Here is a 21,191-nt window from a genome sequence, read left to right as displayed (position 1 = left end):
CTTAACATCCTATTGTTACATCTTTAATCTCAAAACATCAATGATGGCAAAGCGCCCAGATAATGTATCATCAAAATTGAGATATATTTCAATGTAAGGGAATGTTACAATTACCCCAGATGACAGCTATTGACTGAGCAAATAGAGGCACAGTTTTCTTCTAGTTATGGAGAAGTAAGGCAAAGAATTTTCAGATATGAATGAATGCAGTAATGAAAGTATGATTTTGGCTTTCTTTTTCTGTTTTTCAGATTTATCTTATGCATGGACCTTCAATGATAACCCCTTATATGTCCAAGAGGACAATAGGCGATTTGTATCTCAAGAAACGGGAAACTTGTACATTGCCAAAGTGGAACCATCAGATGTGGGCAACTACACTTGCTTTATAACAAACAAGGAGGCCCAGAGAAGTGTTCAAGGTCCACCCACTCCATTAGTGCAGCGTACTGATGGTAAGATAATGAGTTATCTTGGGAATATACTTTATCTGTGGCCCTTAAAGCCTGGGAAGATCTTCAAAGCTTTCTGCTTCCTTCTTGTTGGGTGAAGCCACATTATCTATGAGTTTAGGTTCAATTCACAAATATGTAAACAAGAAGTATAATAAAAAATTCTCTAATTCACCCACCTGGTGCAGTATACATGGTTCTGGGTATACCAAGCCATCTCCTTTCTTGCATTGAAACAACTGTCTCTTTTTGCTTAAAGACTACTTTGTGAAAGCAAAAATGATATTCGGGGGAGTTGGCGTGTGTGTATGTGTGCACGTGTGGGTGCTGCCAAACATATATAACTGAATCAATATATTTTTAATGAACGTATGTTACAGCTACTTTTTAATGCCCCCTATTTTCCATATTTGCCCTTTTTTTGTTCACCCTTTATTTACATGGCTGGCAAAATGGAGGGAAAATTTTATATCCAAGGAAAGTAAAGCAGACTAATGTTAATTATGAGCATTCTAAAGAAGAACAAAACACAAGATTTATACTAATTGTATTCCTTGAAGGAACATAATTCAGACTAATCTCTGACGAGTTTTGTAGCTTAGTCAAGTCATAGCTGGTACAAGATTTAGAGAGCCAGAAAGTTTAAGGAAGTCATTGAAGTAGAAAAATTCTCTAGTTGTTTCTTTAATTAAACGTTCACAGTAGGATTCATAAAGATAGAAAATTTGTTGGTGCATTTTATGGTTGTATTCAGGACTTGAAATATTTCATGGAGTTTTTCTCCCCTCCAAAGAGCTGAAGAAAAGCAAGAATAAAACGCTAATAAAGGCTAACAGAATTGTGAAACAAGTCCCATAGAAGGAGTTCTTATAATAGAGTTTTTATAATCATTAACCATCTAAATATATCTGCAAGGTCTTCATTAAGATTTCAGCAATGGTTAGACTTATTCCTAAGTCCAATTTCTCTCCTTCAATGAGTCCTCCTATTTATGACTGGAAAAATTCATGAGCCAAGAATACACTTGGAGATTCTACCATATTTTTCTTTCTTTTTTTATTTTCTATCTACTCTTAGTTTCCGTTTCTTCCCTTCTTAACTCCTTCTTTCTTCTATCTCCTCTATTCCCTTGAACACATATATGGTAACAATAGAGCAGAAGCATTATACATAATATAATAACCAAACGTCTTCTAAAAGTGGGCATGCAAGTAATATCAGACATCAAGAAAGCGAAAAAGAATAGAACCTATCAACTTAGTTGAATAAAGTAGTACTCACTCCCTTCTCACCATAAACTCTTTAAATGTTTATAATGATCAAGGTCTTAAAAATGAAGTATTTTTATTTCATATGTATTTTGTAATTTTCACTTTTTCTGCAGTTATATTAGCCACCAACAATCTATTTATTTTAGGAATGTATTAATCTGGTGTTTGGTGTATAAATTAAAAATGATCAAAGTATTTAAATAATCTTGAGGTGTCACTGATAAAATTAATTAAGATAATGAGAATAGCCTACAGATATATTTCTGTTACAACTTCTCTGGTAGGTAGTGTATTTACAATAGTTTATACCACTGTCTTATTCTTATCTTAGCACATATCCTCAATTCCTTGGATTCAAAATTTTAAAACTTAAAACAAATTTTTATAGGTATACAGCAAACTTATTTAGCAGCAAAACTTACTGTACTAATACATGAATATTTATATACTTATCTCAATTAATGTTATGACTTTATATGTTTTGCTGCAGAAATACTGTTACTTTGGATTAAGATCTACCATAGTGGACTTCTTACAATGTTAGCTGAAAAATTCCTTATTTTATTTTATTTTTTAAAATCAGATCTGGCTCTCTTGAGTTCTGTCAAAGGTAGATAAATATGGATATCACTAGAAAAGGGTCTTTATTGAAAACAGAAACATTTTAGAATCTATATGTATCACATTCTTAATTGAAAACCCTAATTCTTATTAAGAAGAAATAATCAGGTTTTGGTTAATGAAGCATTTACTTCATAGAAAATTTCTATTCTCCAGAAATGCTGCTAGCTCTTTTGATATTTAACAGGTGTGATGGGGGAATATGAACCAAAGATTGAAGTGCGTTTTCCTGAAACTATACAAGCTGCAAAGGATTCATCTGTAAAACTGGAATGTTTTGCCCTTGGAAAGTAAGGTTTTTGTTTTTGTTTTCCTGGTTGCTTTAATTTTTTTTTTATTAAAAACATTTTTGTTATTCAAATATTGCTCTAAGGTAAATTACCAAGTAGATTTCAAATGCTGGGCAACAGTGCAACTTTCTGATTTGTATTTAAACAAACATGTCTAATACTCGAACAATGCTCAGGGCTGCAATTGGAAATGATCAAGGCTGCAATTCTCCCCTACATGTGCTGATATTTCCTTTAGTTTAAGCATAATGAGACCCTTTTAGGCAGCACATTGCAAGGGAATATGTGCACTTATATAAAATGATAGGCAAGTTACTAAGCCTTCTACATATCCTTCACTGCCTCTTGTCCTACATCCAGAAATACATTGCCTGGAGAATTTCCTTGCTTAATTAACCAACAATTCTGATAAATAAAAAAACTACTGCTCGTTTACAAACTAAGACTGATTAAAGTCCATTGTTCATGGTGGATAATTAGAATTGAGCCCAACCTTCCTTGATAGTGGAAGCATTTTGTTTTACTCATTAGGGAGAGATCTGGAATACTTTTAAGCCAGGAAAATACCCACATTTTTGCATGGGATATCTAGAACACCTCTTTGCTTTTTGAAAATATACAAATTTTGGCCGGGCGCAGTGGCTCACGCCTGTAATCCCAGCACTTTGGGAGGCCGAGGCGAATGGATCACGAGGTCAAGAGATCGAGACCATCCTGGTCAACATGGTGAAACCCCGTCTCTACTAAAAATACAAAAAGTAGCTGGGCATGGTGGCACCTGCCTGTAGTCCCAGCTACTAGGGAAGCTGAGGCAGGAGAATTGCTTGAACCCAGGAGGCGGAGGTTGCGGTGAGCCGAGATCGTGCCATTGCACTCCAGCCTGGGTAACAAGAGCGAAACTCCGTCTCAAAAAAAAAAAAAAAAGAAAATATACAAATTTTGTGCTTGTAAATATCAGGGAAGAAAAGACAGACTAGACTGTCATCTTCAAATGTTAGTATGCATGTGAACTGCCTGGGGACATGGTTCAATTCATATACTGACTCTATAGGTCTGGGGTGATGTTTGATTTCTCCATTTCTAAAAAGCTCACATAAATTAGTCATGCTTCTTGTAAACAGACCATACTTTGAGTAGCAAAAGACTTAACTGACTCAGAGGTAAGCTCAGAGGGCTAACCTCTAAATCCAAAGTCTATCCCTAATGTGACCATCGCATTTAGAAAAAGTGACTTAGTTTCAATATTCTGGAAAACATCCTTAAATATCTGTCATTTTATTAAGTTAAACATACTCAGCAATTCAAATAATGGTGGTTACTAAATCTTAGTTTCTTTTCTATAGATGGAATTTTGTGTATCTTTGAATTAAATTTCTCAAAATAGTCATTTCCCATGGATTTAAGAGGCCATATTTTCTTTTCATACAGTATGAGTCTCATAGCATTTGTCAAATAAATAATTATTGACTGATTAAGTGATTCTTAAGAAAGTGACAAATAGGGGCTTTACATCAATTTTTATTTGTTTGCCTGCCTTTTAAGACATGATGAACTTTCACCATTTTCAGGCTTTTTCAGATATTAAGATGTATAAAAATATTAAATGTCATGGAAATACTTTGAGAATTAGATAATTAATTGAAAAAGAAAACCAATGAAAGAAAATATCTGAAAAGAATACTAATAGCTTATTTCATTGTATTTGGCATCAGGAAATATCAATTCCAGAAATTTTAAAATGCCCTTCCACAATAAAATAAGTGAAAATGTTGAGGCTATTTCTCATGAATCTAATGAAAATAATTTCATTTGCTAAGCCCTTATAACTGAGCATTTATGCTATAATATATATAATTGTGAAAATCTTGCAGGACAAGTTATGTTTTCATTACATATGAGAAACTGAGGCTCAGATTAAAGATTAACCTGTTCAGTTATATGTTTCTATTCAGAGTAAGAGAGCAATTCAAACCTAAGCCCACCTGATATTAAATTCTGAATTTAGGAACTTCTAAGTAAATGATAAGAAAACTGCTTCTGAAAACCTTGGAGACAGATTCAATTCCCAATTTTCTCAAGAGTTATTTGATTGTTAACAAACATGCTTATAAACTCTATGATTTCCATATTTTCATCCAAAAGGAGTTATAATAATTCCTAACTAGTATGTTTGTTGTGAAGATTAGAATGGATAATACATGTTAAAACATTAAGCCTTGGGCTTAGCATTTAGGTAATAATGCTCACTGAATTATTCTAAAACCAAAATGCAAATTTCATTCTACTTTTATATAAACAATGTTTGATTTAGTGAGGATGTTCAAAGAAGAGTAAGTATCTCAGAGGGGTATAAATTCTCGGCTTTCCCCAGCTCAGTTCTGTTCTCTCTGCCTCAGGATTGATGCTAGTATAAGAGAGAAAGTAGCAATTAGGGTCAAGTTGGGATTTGAAAAACAAGAAGAAGAAAGAATGAAACAGAAGGAGAGAGAACATGATCAGTATAGTCTTTGAACTGCTCACTTACCAGTTTCTTAATTTCTATATTATTCAAACCTATAGAAAAGTTGAAAGAGTAATACATAGTCATCCTGTACTCTTTACCTGAGTTGACCAAGGGCAAACATGTGCCACATTCTCTCTCTCTCTCTCTCTCTCTCTCTCTCTCTCTCTCTCTCTTTCTGTCTCTCTCTTCTCTCTCTCTTCACATCTTCACATACAAATGTATTTAAGCAGATAGGTGATAATATCCGATCGGAAAAAATAAAACTTGGAATATATGAGGTATATGGAATGATTTAGAAATAAATAAAGCAATCTCTTATTTTCTGTTAACCCCTGGTGATGAAAACAATCAACATGTTGTTAAATTGCTCAAGGAAAAATGTATAATTTTAAAAACATAAAGGAGTCCTTAAACTTTTGACAAAATTTAAACTAGTGATATTTGATCCAGAAAAATTTGATTTTGAAAATTAATAGTTTAAAAACCTCCCAAAATGTAAAATCTATAAAAAAAATCTATTAAAAATGTAATATCTATTTATCAGGGGTTTCTTTTGTATGGACACATCTCTGATAGATAAAAAAGAAACACCTGATAGATAAATCTTGTTTGTTAAGTTTATGCAGAAAATAACTATTGCACTGGAAATAATATTAAATGAGAATAGAAAAATAATAAAACTTACCAAACAATATTTCATAGAAAATTGACAAAGAAATACTTGATTTAATGGAGTATACCCTGTAAATTGTTATCTAACAAAATTAATCAATCTTTACATTAAGTTTATTAAAAGAAGTCATTAACAGAATTGAAATACCGTGGGGTAACAATGGAAAGTCTGAAGAATCTATTGGGTCAAAGTGGTAATGTTAAAATATCTGGTATAACAATCTTACATTTTGTATAATTGGAGTGCAGATACATTTCTCATTTTTTCAAAATAACAAATTGTATGTGAAAATCCTTTTGCTGCTTTGGAAAACTTACAAATGTTAGCTGCTACTAAAAAGAGTTTCATACATGCTTGTCAATAGTTTTCAGAAAACAAATTAGATTATCTTTGCCACATTGCAAACATACTGCAAATGCCTTTTAGTTCATTATAAATTATGATATTTACTAAATGCCTTGTCTTCTAAATATATAAAATTAACAAACATAAAAAGCAACACACTCACTAGAAGATTTTTTATGTTATAGGTTTAATTAACAATCTGAAAATAAAAACTATCAAATGTTTTATCTTTAAAATTATAAATCTATATTTGTAAGTTTGTTGCCAAATATTTTTATAAAATTATTGAATATTTAGTATAAATCATATTCTCTCACATTTCTTCATAAAAATATTGCTGTGCAGCATTTGGTTTTAGTCATTTTTTTACCAAATGTGAGGACTTCTTTTTACTAATATTCTTTTTACTAAATATTCCTGTCTACTTCGTGAAGTACTTTACACTTTTGTAAGATGTTCCATAACCTCAAAAATGAGAAAAGCTAGTTGATATTGAAGAATAAAATTAAATATTTTTTTTTCTTGTTACATTGCTAACCAATTGTTGGCTGCTATTTAAGCTATAGGTGATGCATTTATTAAACTAAGATGTATATATTTTAATAGATGGAGGATAGAGAGAAGAGGGAGGAAGGAAATCAATAGGTGGATAGAAGAAAAAAGAAAAAAACATAGAAAGACCATCTGGAGTGCCAGAGCTTATTAATTTTTGTTTATTTTTTGGACATAAGACAGCTGCTGAAATAAAAATTGGCTTTCATTAAATATTTGTTTAATGTACAACGTATATGTGCTCACATAACTAGGAAATATCACCCTTTATTAGTGGGAATATTTTTTCTCTTGAAGTTGTAGATTATTTGTGGTATTTATTCATCGTGCTTGGTTTTCTCTGAGCTTCCTGATCTATGGGTTGTTGTTTGTCATTATTTTTGAAAACTATTCAGCCATGATTGTTTTAAACATTTGTTTGTTTTTTTCTCCTTTTAGTATTTCTGTTATGTATCTTTTATACCATTTGTTATCCCCCTTTTGTCCAAGTTCTTAATCTTTTTAAAATTTTTAATTATTTTTTTATCTTTGCATTTCAGTTTGGGGAGTTCTATTGATACTACTTCTCATTAATTTACTCCCTCCGTGGCTATGTTCAGTCCACTTGTGAGCCTATCAAAGGCATTCCTCATTTGTATTATAATGTATTTTATTTTCAGCATTCCTTTTGATCCTTTCTTAGAGTTTTCTTCTCTGTGTTTACATTACCCATTTGTTCTTGTATGCTGTTCACTTTTTTATTATAGCCCTTAGTGTATTAATTACAGTAATTTAAAATTACTATCTGATATTAACTAGTTCAATTTTAAATCACCAGCCTGATAGTTCTAAAAGTTTCATTATATTTGAGTCTAGTTATCATGGTTGTTTTGTCTCCTCAGACTGTTTTTTAGCATCCTTTGTAATTTTTTTTTTTGTTGAATCCTGTACATTATTATAACAGATTAAAGGAACTTTAATAACTAGACTTTTAGTATGAGGTTTTATGTTTTTCTAGCTAGCAGTTAGGCTGTAATTACTATTGTTACTAGCTATAGCATCAGAGGTTAAATTTTAGCTAGTACCTTTGATTTTATCTCCTCTATTGCCTTTTGGTTTCCTTAGAGACTCTTTCTTAAATAGCATCTAAAGCTTGCAGTTATTTCAGCTGTAATTTTCTGCACTGTAATTATATAGGAACCCTAAAAAAGTCCTTGCTTGCTAGTTCTATCATCTGTCTTTTGTGGGTCTGTTTCTAATGACTGCTTTTTCTCCTAATCATCATTCTCATTGTCCTGCTTGTTTGGAAATCCAGTAATTTAAGATTGAATAGTAGACATCATAAATATCATGTTGTTGAATGCTAAATTATGGTATATTTATAAAAAGATTTTTGGACTTTATTTTGATAGGCAGTTGTTATGCTACTGTGAATCCTTCATTATTCAGTGGTATATTAAGACTAGTTTAGTACTAAGATGAATTCTCCAACTGAGTGCTTCAAATGTTTACTAAGTCTTTCTTCTCTGGCATAGTGGAGCTCTAATGTCTTCTGGGCCTATTTGAGCTCTGAAAATTTTTCTTTGCCCATCCTCATGTGACACCCTTATGCAAACCTTTAGAGCACATTATTTGAGTAATGCCATCTTTTCTAATACTATGTTCTGCAATTCCACCCACTTCAGCCTCTCTAAATGTGATCTTTGTCTTCTCGACTCAGTGACAAAGTACTGTACTACTTATTGTCTCCCCTTCCTATTCCCTGATCTGGATGTAAAGTGTCTCTACACAGAATATAAGGGCTACCAAAATCTTACTTTATTTCTTTCCTCTCTTTCAGGATCATACTTTTGTGTTGCCAATTGTTCAAGTTCCAGAAAGAGGTTTTTCATATTTTTGTCTAATTTGTCATTGTTTTCTAAAATACTAATTGTAAAGGTAAATACAATGAGACTTAGATAAATTAAGTGACTTACCCAGTGTAAGTTGCTTATCTGTGATTCAAATCTACATCTCACAGATTCTGACTTCAAAGCTCATGTTTATAACCCTCTCATATTAATATTGAATTAACTTCTCAGTATCTGACTTAATTCTCCATGTGCAGATGCAGTATGATCCTCAATTATGTAAATATTTTACTAGAAAAAGACTTGAAAAATTTTAACAAAATGTTAATAAATGCTTTATCTGGGGAATGGAATTATAGATATATTTCTATTTAGATTATCTATAATTACTACTATTCCAGCAACAAGTTTTAATTTTACATATTAAAAATAATCCCCAAAATTCAAAAGATAAACTTGTAAAAATTCAAGCTGTGTTTTAATGAGAAGAAAAAAGTTTTTCCAAAACACATCAAAAATCAGGGTTATACATCTTATTGGTTTATAGATGATGATGGCAATGTACACCATTTCTAAAAGTCTGGTATACCTGATTAGGTAGTACTCAGAAAACACAGTTACAGTCACAGAAACCATCATATGGACAAGATGTATAAAAAGTGAGGTACAGAGAAGAGTGGGTGAAGTGTTTACTCATAGAATCTAGTAATCTTAAACCACTATAGGCTAGTGTGAGTATAGAATAATTAAGACAAAGCTTCAAGTAATTGTCTTAACTTTAATTGCTACGACTTTGGGGATGTGTAACTGACTTTCTGTGTTGGAGTTTCAGAGCTGACATTATCACAGCTTTCAACTCTTAGCTTTGTCTCATTTGTTTAACATGGCAGACTCTTAATTATGAAAGCTGCAAATTAATTGTACTGTGAAATACCCTGAGAAGCTCCTTGTATAGGTTCTATGCAAATGTAGTCTGATTGACTGATAGATCTGTGTGTCTCCTTTGAAAAAAATATGGGCCTTCACTGAGTGAAGAAATTAAACTGATATCCCCCATAACTCTTTTCTATTGCTTTTATAAACAACCAAACATATTTTTCCTTTTTTTTAAAAAAATCTTAATTTAGTCACTGTTCTGTCAGTGTTCTGGAATGTAAATAACAGTAGTAGCAGCACTGAATGTTCCTGTGAGTTCTGAAGCCTTCACACGGAGGACTATATTTATGTGTACATGTGTATCTTATTTATTTTTTTCTAATTTATGAAGCCAAAGATACCCAGCTTGGCTATTAATGTCAAGCAACAAATCTGAAATCTCTCCATGATGTTGTTAGGTGTTCCAGAATTTTCAGGTGACAGAGGAGCTGTTTCTTATAATGTTTGCTTTTCATCTTATAAATGTGGACATCATTGCAGTTTATACTGCAGGAAGATTTCTCAAGTCACTCGAGATGACAATAACATTTTAAAATCAACTAGATGCATTGAAAGTTTTCAGGTCCTTAGGAATTATTTTTGGTTTATTGTTTTAATTACCTAGGTATCTTAATGATTTAGAAACTGGATGCCTGAAAAGTTATTTATCTTTTGTTTCCCTCACTGAGTTGAGTAGGTTGAGAACAGGATGTCTTCCTAGGCATAGTTTATACCATTCACTCCAGAAATGTATAGTGAAACCTAGTCTAGATTCTTGCTAATGACTTTTTCTGCAACATAATATTATTAATAACTTTTTAAAACATGACATGGTATTGCTTGGCACAAAATAATACATTAAACTCTGTAGAATACTCACCTCTGTTGACCATGCTCAGAAATCTGAAAACTAACAAACCTTCAAGTCAATTTTTCAGAAATTAAAATATAATATTCACCCCAACAGGCACTCACATACACAAGCACTCACTTTAGCAATTAATAATTTATTAGTGAATTTACCAGCCTTTGAAGGCAAATGTATGCTGAAAAGTGTGGACTTTTAAGTCAAATACAGCAGGATTTAAGTCTTAACTTCCCTTGCTAATAGCTGGATGACTTTGGTCAGTTTTCTTATGTGTATAAGGAAGTCAAAAATGATAGAGAGACATAGAGAGAGAGAATAAATAGAAAATATAGCAGAATTTTTGTGAGGAATGGAAATACTATTAAGCTCACTTACTGAGGTTCTTGACCCAAAATAGGCAATAAACAGTAACTACTTTATTAATCCTGGGAATTGTCAAAGCTGCTTTGACTGAGGAGGTAAAAAGGAACATGTGTGAAGGAGCAAAATGGTTTCTGTATTATATTTTTGTGTTAAGGGACTTTCCCAGAAGAATAGATTTATCATTTTAAATTCTGTTTAATCTTTCTCAGGGTTAATGACATTTCCTCACTTAGTCATTTGACAAATTGAAGCACGAATTATGTATTCACTTACCAAGTATATATTGAATACCCCATTCAATCATTAATTCCTTCATTGCTTCATTTAGGTAGTCAGGAAGGATTCCCCAAGGGACAGACACCTGGCCCTGGGGAGATAAAGAAAATTATGTAAAGGCCCCGGAGAGTTGCAGGCTAATGAAAATAGGATTGATGTAACAATGTGCCAACACACATTTCTCTTGGGATCAGTTCTTTCTTTCCAGACTTTCAGTGAAGGAAGAGTCAAGGATCCTCACTTTGGGAGCTTTACTGATTATCTTTTTTCCAGGCTGCCCTTTATCAAATAGAGACTGGAGGGGGTCACTGTCAATTCTTCAGCAGAGCTGATTTTAGGCTATTATTTAAGGGCTTCTTTGTGTTTCTGAGAAATGGAAAATTATTTCTTCCTTTTTTCCCCCTTCTGTTCACAAATACTTTTCTAACTAATGGATTTTAAATAATAGATTTAGAACAGAAATATTGAACAGATAGTACAGAGAGATCCCGTGTAACCCCATACACAATTTCCCTTATTACTAACATCTTACATTATTATAATGCATTTGTTACAATTAACCAGTCAATATCGATGTCTGATTATTATAAAATCCATATTTTATTCAAATTTCTCTGATATTTATGCCTTTCTGTTCCATGGTTCTTTCTCTGATATTTATGCCTTTCTGTTCCATGGTTCTGTCCGGAGTATCACATTACATGGAGCTTTCTTGTCTTCTTAGTCTCCTCTTGTCTGTAGCAGTATCCCAGGCATTTCTTGTTTTTGATGACCTTGACGGTTTTGAGGAGTGGTCGCCAGTTCATTGTAGGCTGCCCTTGTGTTCGAATATGCCTGTATCTGTCTAATTATGACTGGGGTTATAATTAGACTGGGGTTACAAGTTTTGGAGAGGACAAACATAAAGGTAAGGAACGATTTTCATTACATATCAAGGTTAACTTTATCAAAATGATTTATGACTGATGATGCTGGCCTTGATTACCTGGCTGAAGTACTTTTTATCAGGGATCTCCACTGTAAAATTACTCTTTTCTCCCACTCCATTCTGTCTCTTTGGAAATGGGTGACTATATGAAGTCCACACTTGAATAGAGTGTTGTGCTTTGCCTTCTGCAGGATAATGAACCTACAGAATTATTCTACCCATGAAATGTGTCACTTCTTCCTCATTTATTAATATTTAATTGTTTACTTATGTCAGTACTGACTCACATATAGTTATTTTAGACTTTGTGTTGTGATTCCATGCTACTTTGTTTATTTTGCTGCTCAACTTGTTTCAGCTTTTGCCATTGGGAGCCTTTTAAGTTGGATCCTGTGCCCTTTGTTATGCCCTCATCAATATGTGGGGTGTTGTTTGTGTGTGTGTGCTTGTTAGCGCTTTCTTATTTACTGGCATTAAAGATCTTCCAGGCTCATCTTGTATATTTCAGGCGCTAGTCCTAGAAGCAGTCATGTCTCCAAGGATAGGATTCCTGGTTCCTTTTATTGAAGAATAACATTAGAAGCCAGTATCTGGGTGCTAGGTGTGCTTGTTGCTACTAGAGTGACATTTATTTACTTGCTCTCAGATGACAGAGAAAAGAAATATGTGTGTATATACTACTTATTAGGTACATACATCTATAAGTATTTCTATATACAACTATTTGTATTACGTTAAGTTACATACATGATCTTGCTGTTGTCTCTAACTCTAATCCGTTACCACGTGGATCACTTTGCTCTCCTCCACTTACTGAGCAGTAAATTTCCACTTCACACAGTGCTGTCCCATTTTGCAATACCACCAGTAATGAATTGTAATTTCTATTTCTCTTAAGCTACACCGGCATTTGATATTGTGTAGGTTTTTGTTTTGTTTTTTAGCCATTCTAACAGGTGTATAGTGGTATCACCTTATTGTTTTAATTGGCAATTTTCTAATGGCAAAAGATATGAACATCTTTTAATGTGATTGTTTGCTATCTATTTATCTTTTTTGGTAAAATGTCTGTTTACATCTTTTCTATGTTTTTAATTGGTTTGTTTATTTTTTTACTGTGGAACTTTAAGAATTCTTTGCACATTTTGAACATAAGCCTTTCATCAGATATGTGTCTTGCAAATGTTTTCCCCCAGTCTGTGACTTGTCTTTTCATTTCTTTAACGACGTTCGTAACAAAGCACGAGGTTTTTATTTTAATGATGTGCAGGTTATCAATTTTTTTTCCAATGAAACACACTTTTGGTATTAAATACAAAAACTCATCACTGTATTCAAGGTTACCTAGATATTCTCCTCTGTCATCTTCCAGAGCTATTATAGTTTTGTGTTTTGCATTTTCATTGATGGTCCATTTTGCATTAATTTTTGTAAAAGATGTGACTTCTGGGTCTATTCATCTTATAGCATACAGACTTCCAATTGTTCCAGTATTTGTTAAAAAAGACAAACTTGTCTCCACTCTATTGTGTTTGCTCCTTTGTCAAAGATAAGTTGACTATATTTGTATAGGTCTGTTACCAGGCTCTCCTTTGTTCCATTGCTCTATTTTTTTGCCATTACCACATTGCCTCAATTACTGTGGCTTTACAGTAAATCCTGAGGCCAGGTAATGTCATTACTCCAAGTTTATTCTTCTTCAGCATTGTGTTGGGTATTTTGTTTTGTTTTGCTTTCCTTGTCTTTACATACAAACTTCAGAAACATTTTTTTCTGCATCCTTAAAATGGTGGTTGGGATTTTGATTGGGGTTGCATTAAATCTATTGATCAGTTTGGGAAGAATTAACATACAGACAGTGTTGAGTCTTTTAATCCATGAACACAGAACAGATCTCTACTTATTTATATCTCTTTTAATAGCTTTTTTTTATGAGATTGTGTAGCTTTCTGCATATAAATTCTGAAACACTATTTCATATAAACCTTAGAATTTTCTGTTTTAGTGCTGATATAAATGGCATTATATTTTAATTGTTATAATGCAAATTTCATTTGTTAACTGCTGGCATAAACAAAAGTTAACTGACTTCGATATATTAACATTATATCTTGTTGCCTTGATATAATAACTTATTAGTGCTGAAATTATTTCTTGTTAATTCTTTAAGATTTGTCATTGCTGTCTGGGAACAAGTATTATATTCTTCTTTTCAATCAATATGCTTTTTTTTTTGTGCCTTTTCTTGTATTATTGCACCACTAGGATTTCCAGTATTATGTTGACTATGACTGGTGAGAGGAAACATACATGCCTTTTCCTCTTATCCAAAATGAAAGTATCCAATTTCTCACTATTAAGTAGGATGCTAGTGCTACATCTTTGGCAGATGTTTTTATCAAGTTGAGGAAGTGCCTCTCTATTCCTAGACTGTTGAGAATTTTTATTTTGGATGGTTGTTGCGTTTTCCAATTCCTTTTTTTGGTACCAATTGATATGATCATGTGATATTCCTTCTATTCATTGGTGGATTTCATGAAATCATTGTCTTAATATTGAGCCATCAGTCTTGCATACCGGAAATAAGTCCTACTTGGTTGTAGTGCATATGTCTTTTTAAACATTGCTGACTCAATTTGCTAATACCTGAAGATTTTTCCATTTTTATTCGTGAGAGATACTGGTCTCAAGTTTTCCTTTCTTGAAATGTCTTTATCTTATTTGGGCATTATGGTAATTTGGCTCATAGAATGAATTAAAAAATATAATATTGTCTCTGTTTCTATTTTGTAAAAGAGATTATGCACATAAAGAAGAAATTTATGTACATAAGGAAGAAATAAGAGCTCGGACTTAGTGATGTACACCTGTAATCACAGCACTTTGGGAGGCCGAGGTGGGCAGATCACCTGAGGTCACGAGTTCCAGACTAGCCTGACCAACATGGAGAAACTCTATCTCTATGAAAAATACAAAATTAGCTGGGCATGGTGGCAAATGCCTGTAATCCCAGCTACTCATGAGACTGAGGCAGGAGAATTGCTTGAAACCAGGAGGCGGAGGTTGCAGTGAGCCAAGATCATGCCACTGCACTCCAGCCTGGGCAACAATAGTGAAACTGCATCTCAAAATAAATAAATAAATAAATAATTTTTTTAAAAGGAGAAGAAATAGAGCAATTACTTAAAGAGTTCACTAGTGAAACCATCTGGGCCTGTGCATTTTATTTTGAAAGATTATTGATTACTGATTCATTTCCTTTAATAGTCAAGCTTTATCTAAATCGTCTATTTCTTCTTGTGAGAATTTTGTTAATTTGTATTCTTTAAGGAATTAGTTAATTTAATCTAGTGTGTCTTTTTAATATACGCGTATAAGATTATTTCATCTTTTCAATTACAAATACCTGTAACTGAATTGTTCTCAGGAAAAGTAGAACAATTGTCCAAGAAACATACAAAGAAAAAGAACAAGGTTGACACCAGGAAATAGACCAGTGATAAAGGCCAGGGACAGTGCAAACAGTCACAACAAAGCATGGAGCAAAAGAAAACTGGTGAAAGGAGTGTTTTTATTCCTAATATATTATTATTACTATTATTGAGGTAGAGTCTTGCTCTGTCACCCAGGCTTGGAGTTGCAGTGTTTCACTGCAACCTCCACCTCTTGGGTTCAAGCAACTGTCCTGTGTCAGGCTCCCGATTAGCTGGGATTACAGGCATATGACACCATGTCCAGCTAATTTTTCTATTTTTAGTAGAGATGAGGTGCCACCATGTTGGCTTGGCTGGTCTCAAATTCGTGACCTTAAGTGATCTGCTTGCCTGGGAGTCCCAAAGTGCTAGGATTACAGGTGTGAACCACCCCACCAGGCCAGGACTATCTGTAAGCTATTATAAGATATTGAAGTGCTTCCCATAAGACAAAAATGTGCAGAAGAACCAGAGTTCTAGAAGTGAGTTTGAAATGAGAGCCCTGAGCTCAGGCAAGGAAACAGCAAGGAGACTAAGAAGAGTTACATCCTTTGCTCAAAACAAAAGAAATACTTATATATATATATATATATATATATATATATATATAATTATTAAATATATATATAATATATATTTCACAAAAGTTAGATATACTCATTTAAGAAAATTCTAAAAATATAGGCGAGAAGAAAGAAGAAAATAAAATCCTTTTTATACTTAATTTCTCCTCCAGAAGTTAACTACTCTTTTGATATACATATATCCTTCCAGGTTTAGTGTATTTTTAAAATAATTAAGATAATACGCTGCATATTGATTTGTAAAATAATTTTTTTATTCTTAAAAATATACCATAAACATATATGCAGGTCATTAAACAGTCTTCTGTATCCTCATTTGTAATGACAATGAGAAATTTCAATTTTTTTTTAGCCAACCTCCTGTGGGTGGATATTTAGTTTCCTTCAATTTTGTTTCCAATTTTTTGTTATTATGAATAATAATGTAATGAATATTCTTGTGGCTATGTTTTGGTTATGTTGATGTAAACTTCCTAAGTATATTGTTAGAAAATTAAGATTATTGGTAATGGGAACACTATGTAAAATACTAAGATTTCTAAATAGTGTGCAAATATCTCAAGGAAGATTATAGAAGGGCCACTGTCAAAGACCGGAGACCTGTCTTAAAGAGGGCCTCTTTTAATCTACAAACACACTTTAAATCTAATGTCAAACATTCCTTTCCATAGAATTTTTCTAAATTTTTTTTCAAAGACCATAGAGTGGATTGTTATAGTGCTGTTTCTAAAATTAAACTAATTTAAAGGCTCTAAAAAAATCATCCAAGAAGATTATACATATTTCTGGAAGCAACTCTTCCTCTTTTCCATCTAGTCTATCACCACCTCTCTCAGGAGACCCACAGTTCTTACTTTTAAGTAATTGGCAGTTTACAGTAGAGAAGGATTTCAAATCTAAGTTGGAACTGAGCTGAGGAAAAATAATAAAAGTTACTTGTTGCCTATTTTCCAGCTGACCTTGGAGCCTATCTCTAAGCTTTCACTGAAGTCTAGGGGCATCTCAATATGTTTAAAAAAGATAATCTCTGTGATTTCACCTTTTACCTCTTACACACATACAAAAAAGTCTATTTACCGCTTGTAAAACACATTAGTTCATTCGGTGAAGAATATATTGGTAAGCACATGTTATACACCCTAATAAGGTTTCATTTTGTAGCTGGTTAATTCATGCAGGGTCAGCAAAGCATGATGTAGAGCTCAGTCTCTGTGGAAAGACAGACTTTGGTTCAATTCCTTTTTTAAAAATTATTTACTGTATGATGTTGGGCATATTACCAAAACTATTCTAGTCACAATTTGTTCATCTACAGATTGTTAACAATTGCAGTCTTATGTTTTATACTGCCATTACATGATTTAAAGAAAATACTTAGCATGGAGCTAATATATAATATGTGCTCAATGCAAGTTAAATAATGACAAAATGATAAACTATTAATATGCCATTTTCAGTGTTTCTTTTGCTACTTTATGTGAAAGTTTATAATTACAAACTGAGACAAGGTCAAACTGAATAAATTTGAGGTAACTCAAGGTCTACCTACCTTTACCAAATTATCATTTTCTCTCCTAAGAGCAGCAGAGGTATTTATCTAGGCTTAGTATTAACTATTGATAAAAAAAAATTATAGATAAGCTGTTAATGAACAGCTAAATGCAGTATCATATTCAGCTCTCCTACGTCTGGAAATAATGGACTTCAAATTATGCTTCATCTGCAGGCTAGTATTCATTTTACTTGCATTAAAAGTAGTAGTAATTGGTAATAAAATTCTTAAAGAATTTTGGACAGTGGTCCCTTCATGTCTCTGTTCATAATCTTGGTATTAAGGCAATTTAATAAGCCTTATTTATGCTTCAAGCGTTGTATTTCAGGATGTACTCTTATGGATGTTTCCTCATTTGTTCTTCTTGTATACCCGTTCTTATTTCTAGTTAATGTAAAGAGAACACTGAGGCTCAGAGAGGTTAGGTAACTTGCATTCAGTTCTATAAAATAGGCCTGTGTCCTTTTTTTTTTTTTTCCCCCAACTGCAGGTGCCATTCTGTTACAAGCGTTATTATAAACAAACCATTTGTGGCTTTTCAAAGATGTCCTCCCCAAGGGAACGCTAAAATAGGTATTGTCCTAGTCCCACTGAGCTGCCATCACAAAATACTATAAACTGGATGGCTTGCAAACAACAGAAATTTGCTGCTCACAAGTTCTGGAGGCTGGGAAGTCGATGATCAGGGTACCAGCAGACTTCGTGTTTGAAGATGTCTGGTGAGGGCTGATCAATGGTTCATCTAGCTGTGTCTTCACATTGAGGAAGGGAAACCAAACTCCCTCTGACCTATTTCATAAGGACACTAATCTCATGAAGGCTCTATCCTCATGTCATAGTCCCACCTCCTAATACTGTCACCTTAGGGGTTAGGTATCCAACCTATGAATTTTGGGAGGACACAAACATTTATTTCACAGCAGGGATTGACTGCAAGGACAGAATCATGACTAAAATGAATAAAATAAAAATATTTTCTCTTTTTCCGTAACAGTGAGATTGCTTTTCTACAGAACTCATGAATTTATCCTTATTGTATCCCCATAGGACAATCTTATATTCCAAGCTCTTTTTGTGAATATTTCAAATTGGGGAAATGGAAGCAGCTAGCTGAACAGTCTGAAAATGTAACAAAGGCATTCTTTGCTGACTTTGTTATTCTGCTTCACTCTCTTCAATTAAAACTGGCCAAATGACAGGATTTCCTGAAATGAGGTTCAAGTTGATAATCCCAAATACAAGCATCTTAAGAAACTAGTTCTCTGCACCAGTCTTTAGTTAAAAACTTAGTATGGCCTGGATTTAAGCTGTAGATAATGAGGTTTAAGAAATCCAGGGGAGAAACATAAGCTTTCTCAAATAGCACTAGTAATAAAAATTCTATTTATCGGTATTTAAATTCTATTTAAAAGTATAGAATTTAAGCACAGTTTCCACTAGTGTGTGGTGAGCTTTAATTTAACTTCGAATTCAGGATGAACTAGGCCAGATGGTTAACAGAGGTATTCTCTTGTCTTTAATAAAATTAATAGGATGCTCCCTTTGTAAAAGCATAATGACATGACAGGATGAAGTAAAAGTCCGTATTTATGGCAATGCTTAGTAAGAAGCACGAAATCACAGTGGAGGAAAAGAAAGACAGAAAAACTTTGCTTTTATCATCTAGAAGTATTTCACAACTGTGAAGAATCACATTTGTGGCAGCCTTCATTTAGAAAATAGGAACAAAATAAGAAAAGGCTTTCTCAATGCTCCCTTTGAAATACAAGGTTCATGAATCCCTCATCTACGGTCTGAGGAATCTTTGGATAAGAGAATTGCTTTATACTAGTTTTCTTTATTGAGATTTGCATCCAAGCCCGATTTCTATAAAAAGAGAGAGGGTAAGAGTGTACAATGGGGGTTTAAAGGGAAATGTTACCAGAAACGACTGATCTCTGTAGTCGAAACGATAATGGCATCATTTGCTTGGACTCTGTAACAACAGTTTCAAAACATTTAACAATAATCTTCATTCTGAAGGGCCCCTCAAAGATCCACCTCACTCTGTGGCATTCTTCATCTGATTAATATATTAACTTTTCATTTTAAAGAGATTATTTATCTTGAAGCAGAATGAACTGCTGGTGAATACTGCATTACTGGTATCAACAAGAACAAACTACATAGAGTCTAAAAAGAATGCTGAAGCCAGAGTAGGAGAAAGAGTCTACTAGTGCTTATAATTTAGTGGGTGGCAACTCAAAGAAATGAGAAGGTAGATCACAATAAATTAGTCTGCTCTGAAACTCTAAGTGGAGGGGAACTGGCAGGTAATAATTTAGTTGAAATTACCTGTCTAAACGTGAGTACCATTTCAAAAAGTTAATTAGCATTGTTAGCAGCTGCAAGCTGAGTATTTAGCTCAGATGACATATGGAAGCCATCTGTCATAATGCCTGGTACATAGTAAGCACTCAATTAATGGTCATTAATATTATTTTAAAATATTGAATTTTCCTACACCAATTTTCTTCTCTTTGAAAACAACAATCTAATTGCCTTCTTCCTTACTGAAATGGTACTAGATGATTAATCAAGTTAAAGAAGAGGTCCTCCATACCTATGCATCCATGTATCACCTGCAAGATTCCTGCCCTTGTCATGATGAAATAAACATAACTGCTATGATCAAGGCCATATCTCCATAGTAGCAAGGACATTAAATGGTGAGATGCAGGAAATTTACACACACTTATGCTTGTGTAGCAATTTCATTCATAGTTTGGAGATCTGATTTCAGTGCATAAATGATTCATAAATCAACTTGAATCAAATGCATCGTCATATGGAACCCTTAACAGAGAGTAAAAGACAAATACATGAAAATTAGTATTCTTGGTTTTAAAATAATAGTAACCACATTATAATAATTTTAAAACATTTTAACTAATTGAACAATCAAACATAGTATTTAACATGTGCTAGGCAGTGTGCTAAGCATGTGACATGAATTAGTTTAATCATCACAATAAGCCTATGAATTATGCACTATTACTAATTATCATGCTGTGAATGAGAAGTGTATTAGTCTACTGTTGCACTGCTATAAAGAAATACCCGAGACTGGGTAATTTTTAAAGAAAAGAGGTTTAATTGGTTCAAATTCTGCAGACTATACAGGAAGCATAAAAGCTTCTGCTTCTGGGTAGGCCTCAGGAAACTTACAATCATGGTAGAAAGTGAAGAGGAAGCAGAAATGTCTTACATGGCTGGAGCAGAAGGAAGAGAGAGAGAGAGGGGAGGTGCTACACACTTTTAAACATACATATCCCATAATAACTCACTATCATCAGAACAGCACCGAGGGGATGGTGCTAAACCATTCATGAATGATCTACCCCCATAATCCAGCCACCTCCCATCAGACCCTACCTTCAATACTGGGGATTATATTTTAACATGAGATTTGGGCAGGGACGCAGATCCAAACCATGTAAAGAAGATTCATGCTTATAAATACACAACAAAATTTAGCTAAGGATAAGAATCACATTTCTCTCTACACTACATGCATAGTATTATACTAGTAAACCTTACTGTAATAATAATAATTATTATTTACACAGAATGGTATCTCTTGGAAAAATTCACTTACATTAAAACATTAAAGCTCACTACTAAACTAATTTCGTTTTTCATTGATTCCAGTTCCCA

At 33.3% G+C, this 21,191-nt stretch overlaps 1 protein-coding gene across 2 annotated transcripts in view; it reads left to right on the top strand.

The window, feature by feature from the left end:
- Nucleotides 1-21,191, top strand: part of CNTN6 (contactin 6) — a 297,903-nt gene that overhangs the window by 191,820 nt on the left and 84,892 nt on the right. For both annotated transcript variants that reach the window (XM_074404894.1, XM_074404893.1), the window contains exons 6-7: nt 252-455; nt 2,532-2,634. In XM_074404894.1, coding sequence (XP_074260995.1) covers nt 252-455; nt 2,532-2,634 — 307 coding nt within the window. The remainder of the gene's footprint in view (nt 1-251; nt 456-2,531; nt 2,635-21,191) is intronic.

The sequence above is a fragment of the Saimiri boliviensis genome, chromosome 8 (genome assembly GCF_048565385.1).
Source record: "Saimiri boliviensis isolate mSaiBol1 chromosome 8, mSaiBol1.pri, whole genome shotgun sequence".
Classification (NCBI taxonomy): domain Eukaryota; kingdom Metazoa; phylum Chordata; class Mammalia; order Primates; family Cebidae; genus Saimiri; species Saimiri boliviensis.
The sequence above is the reverse complement of the archived record's forward strand: the minus strand, read 5'-3'. Positions and strand labels throughout refer to the sequence as shown.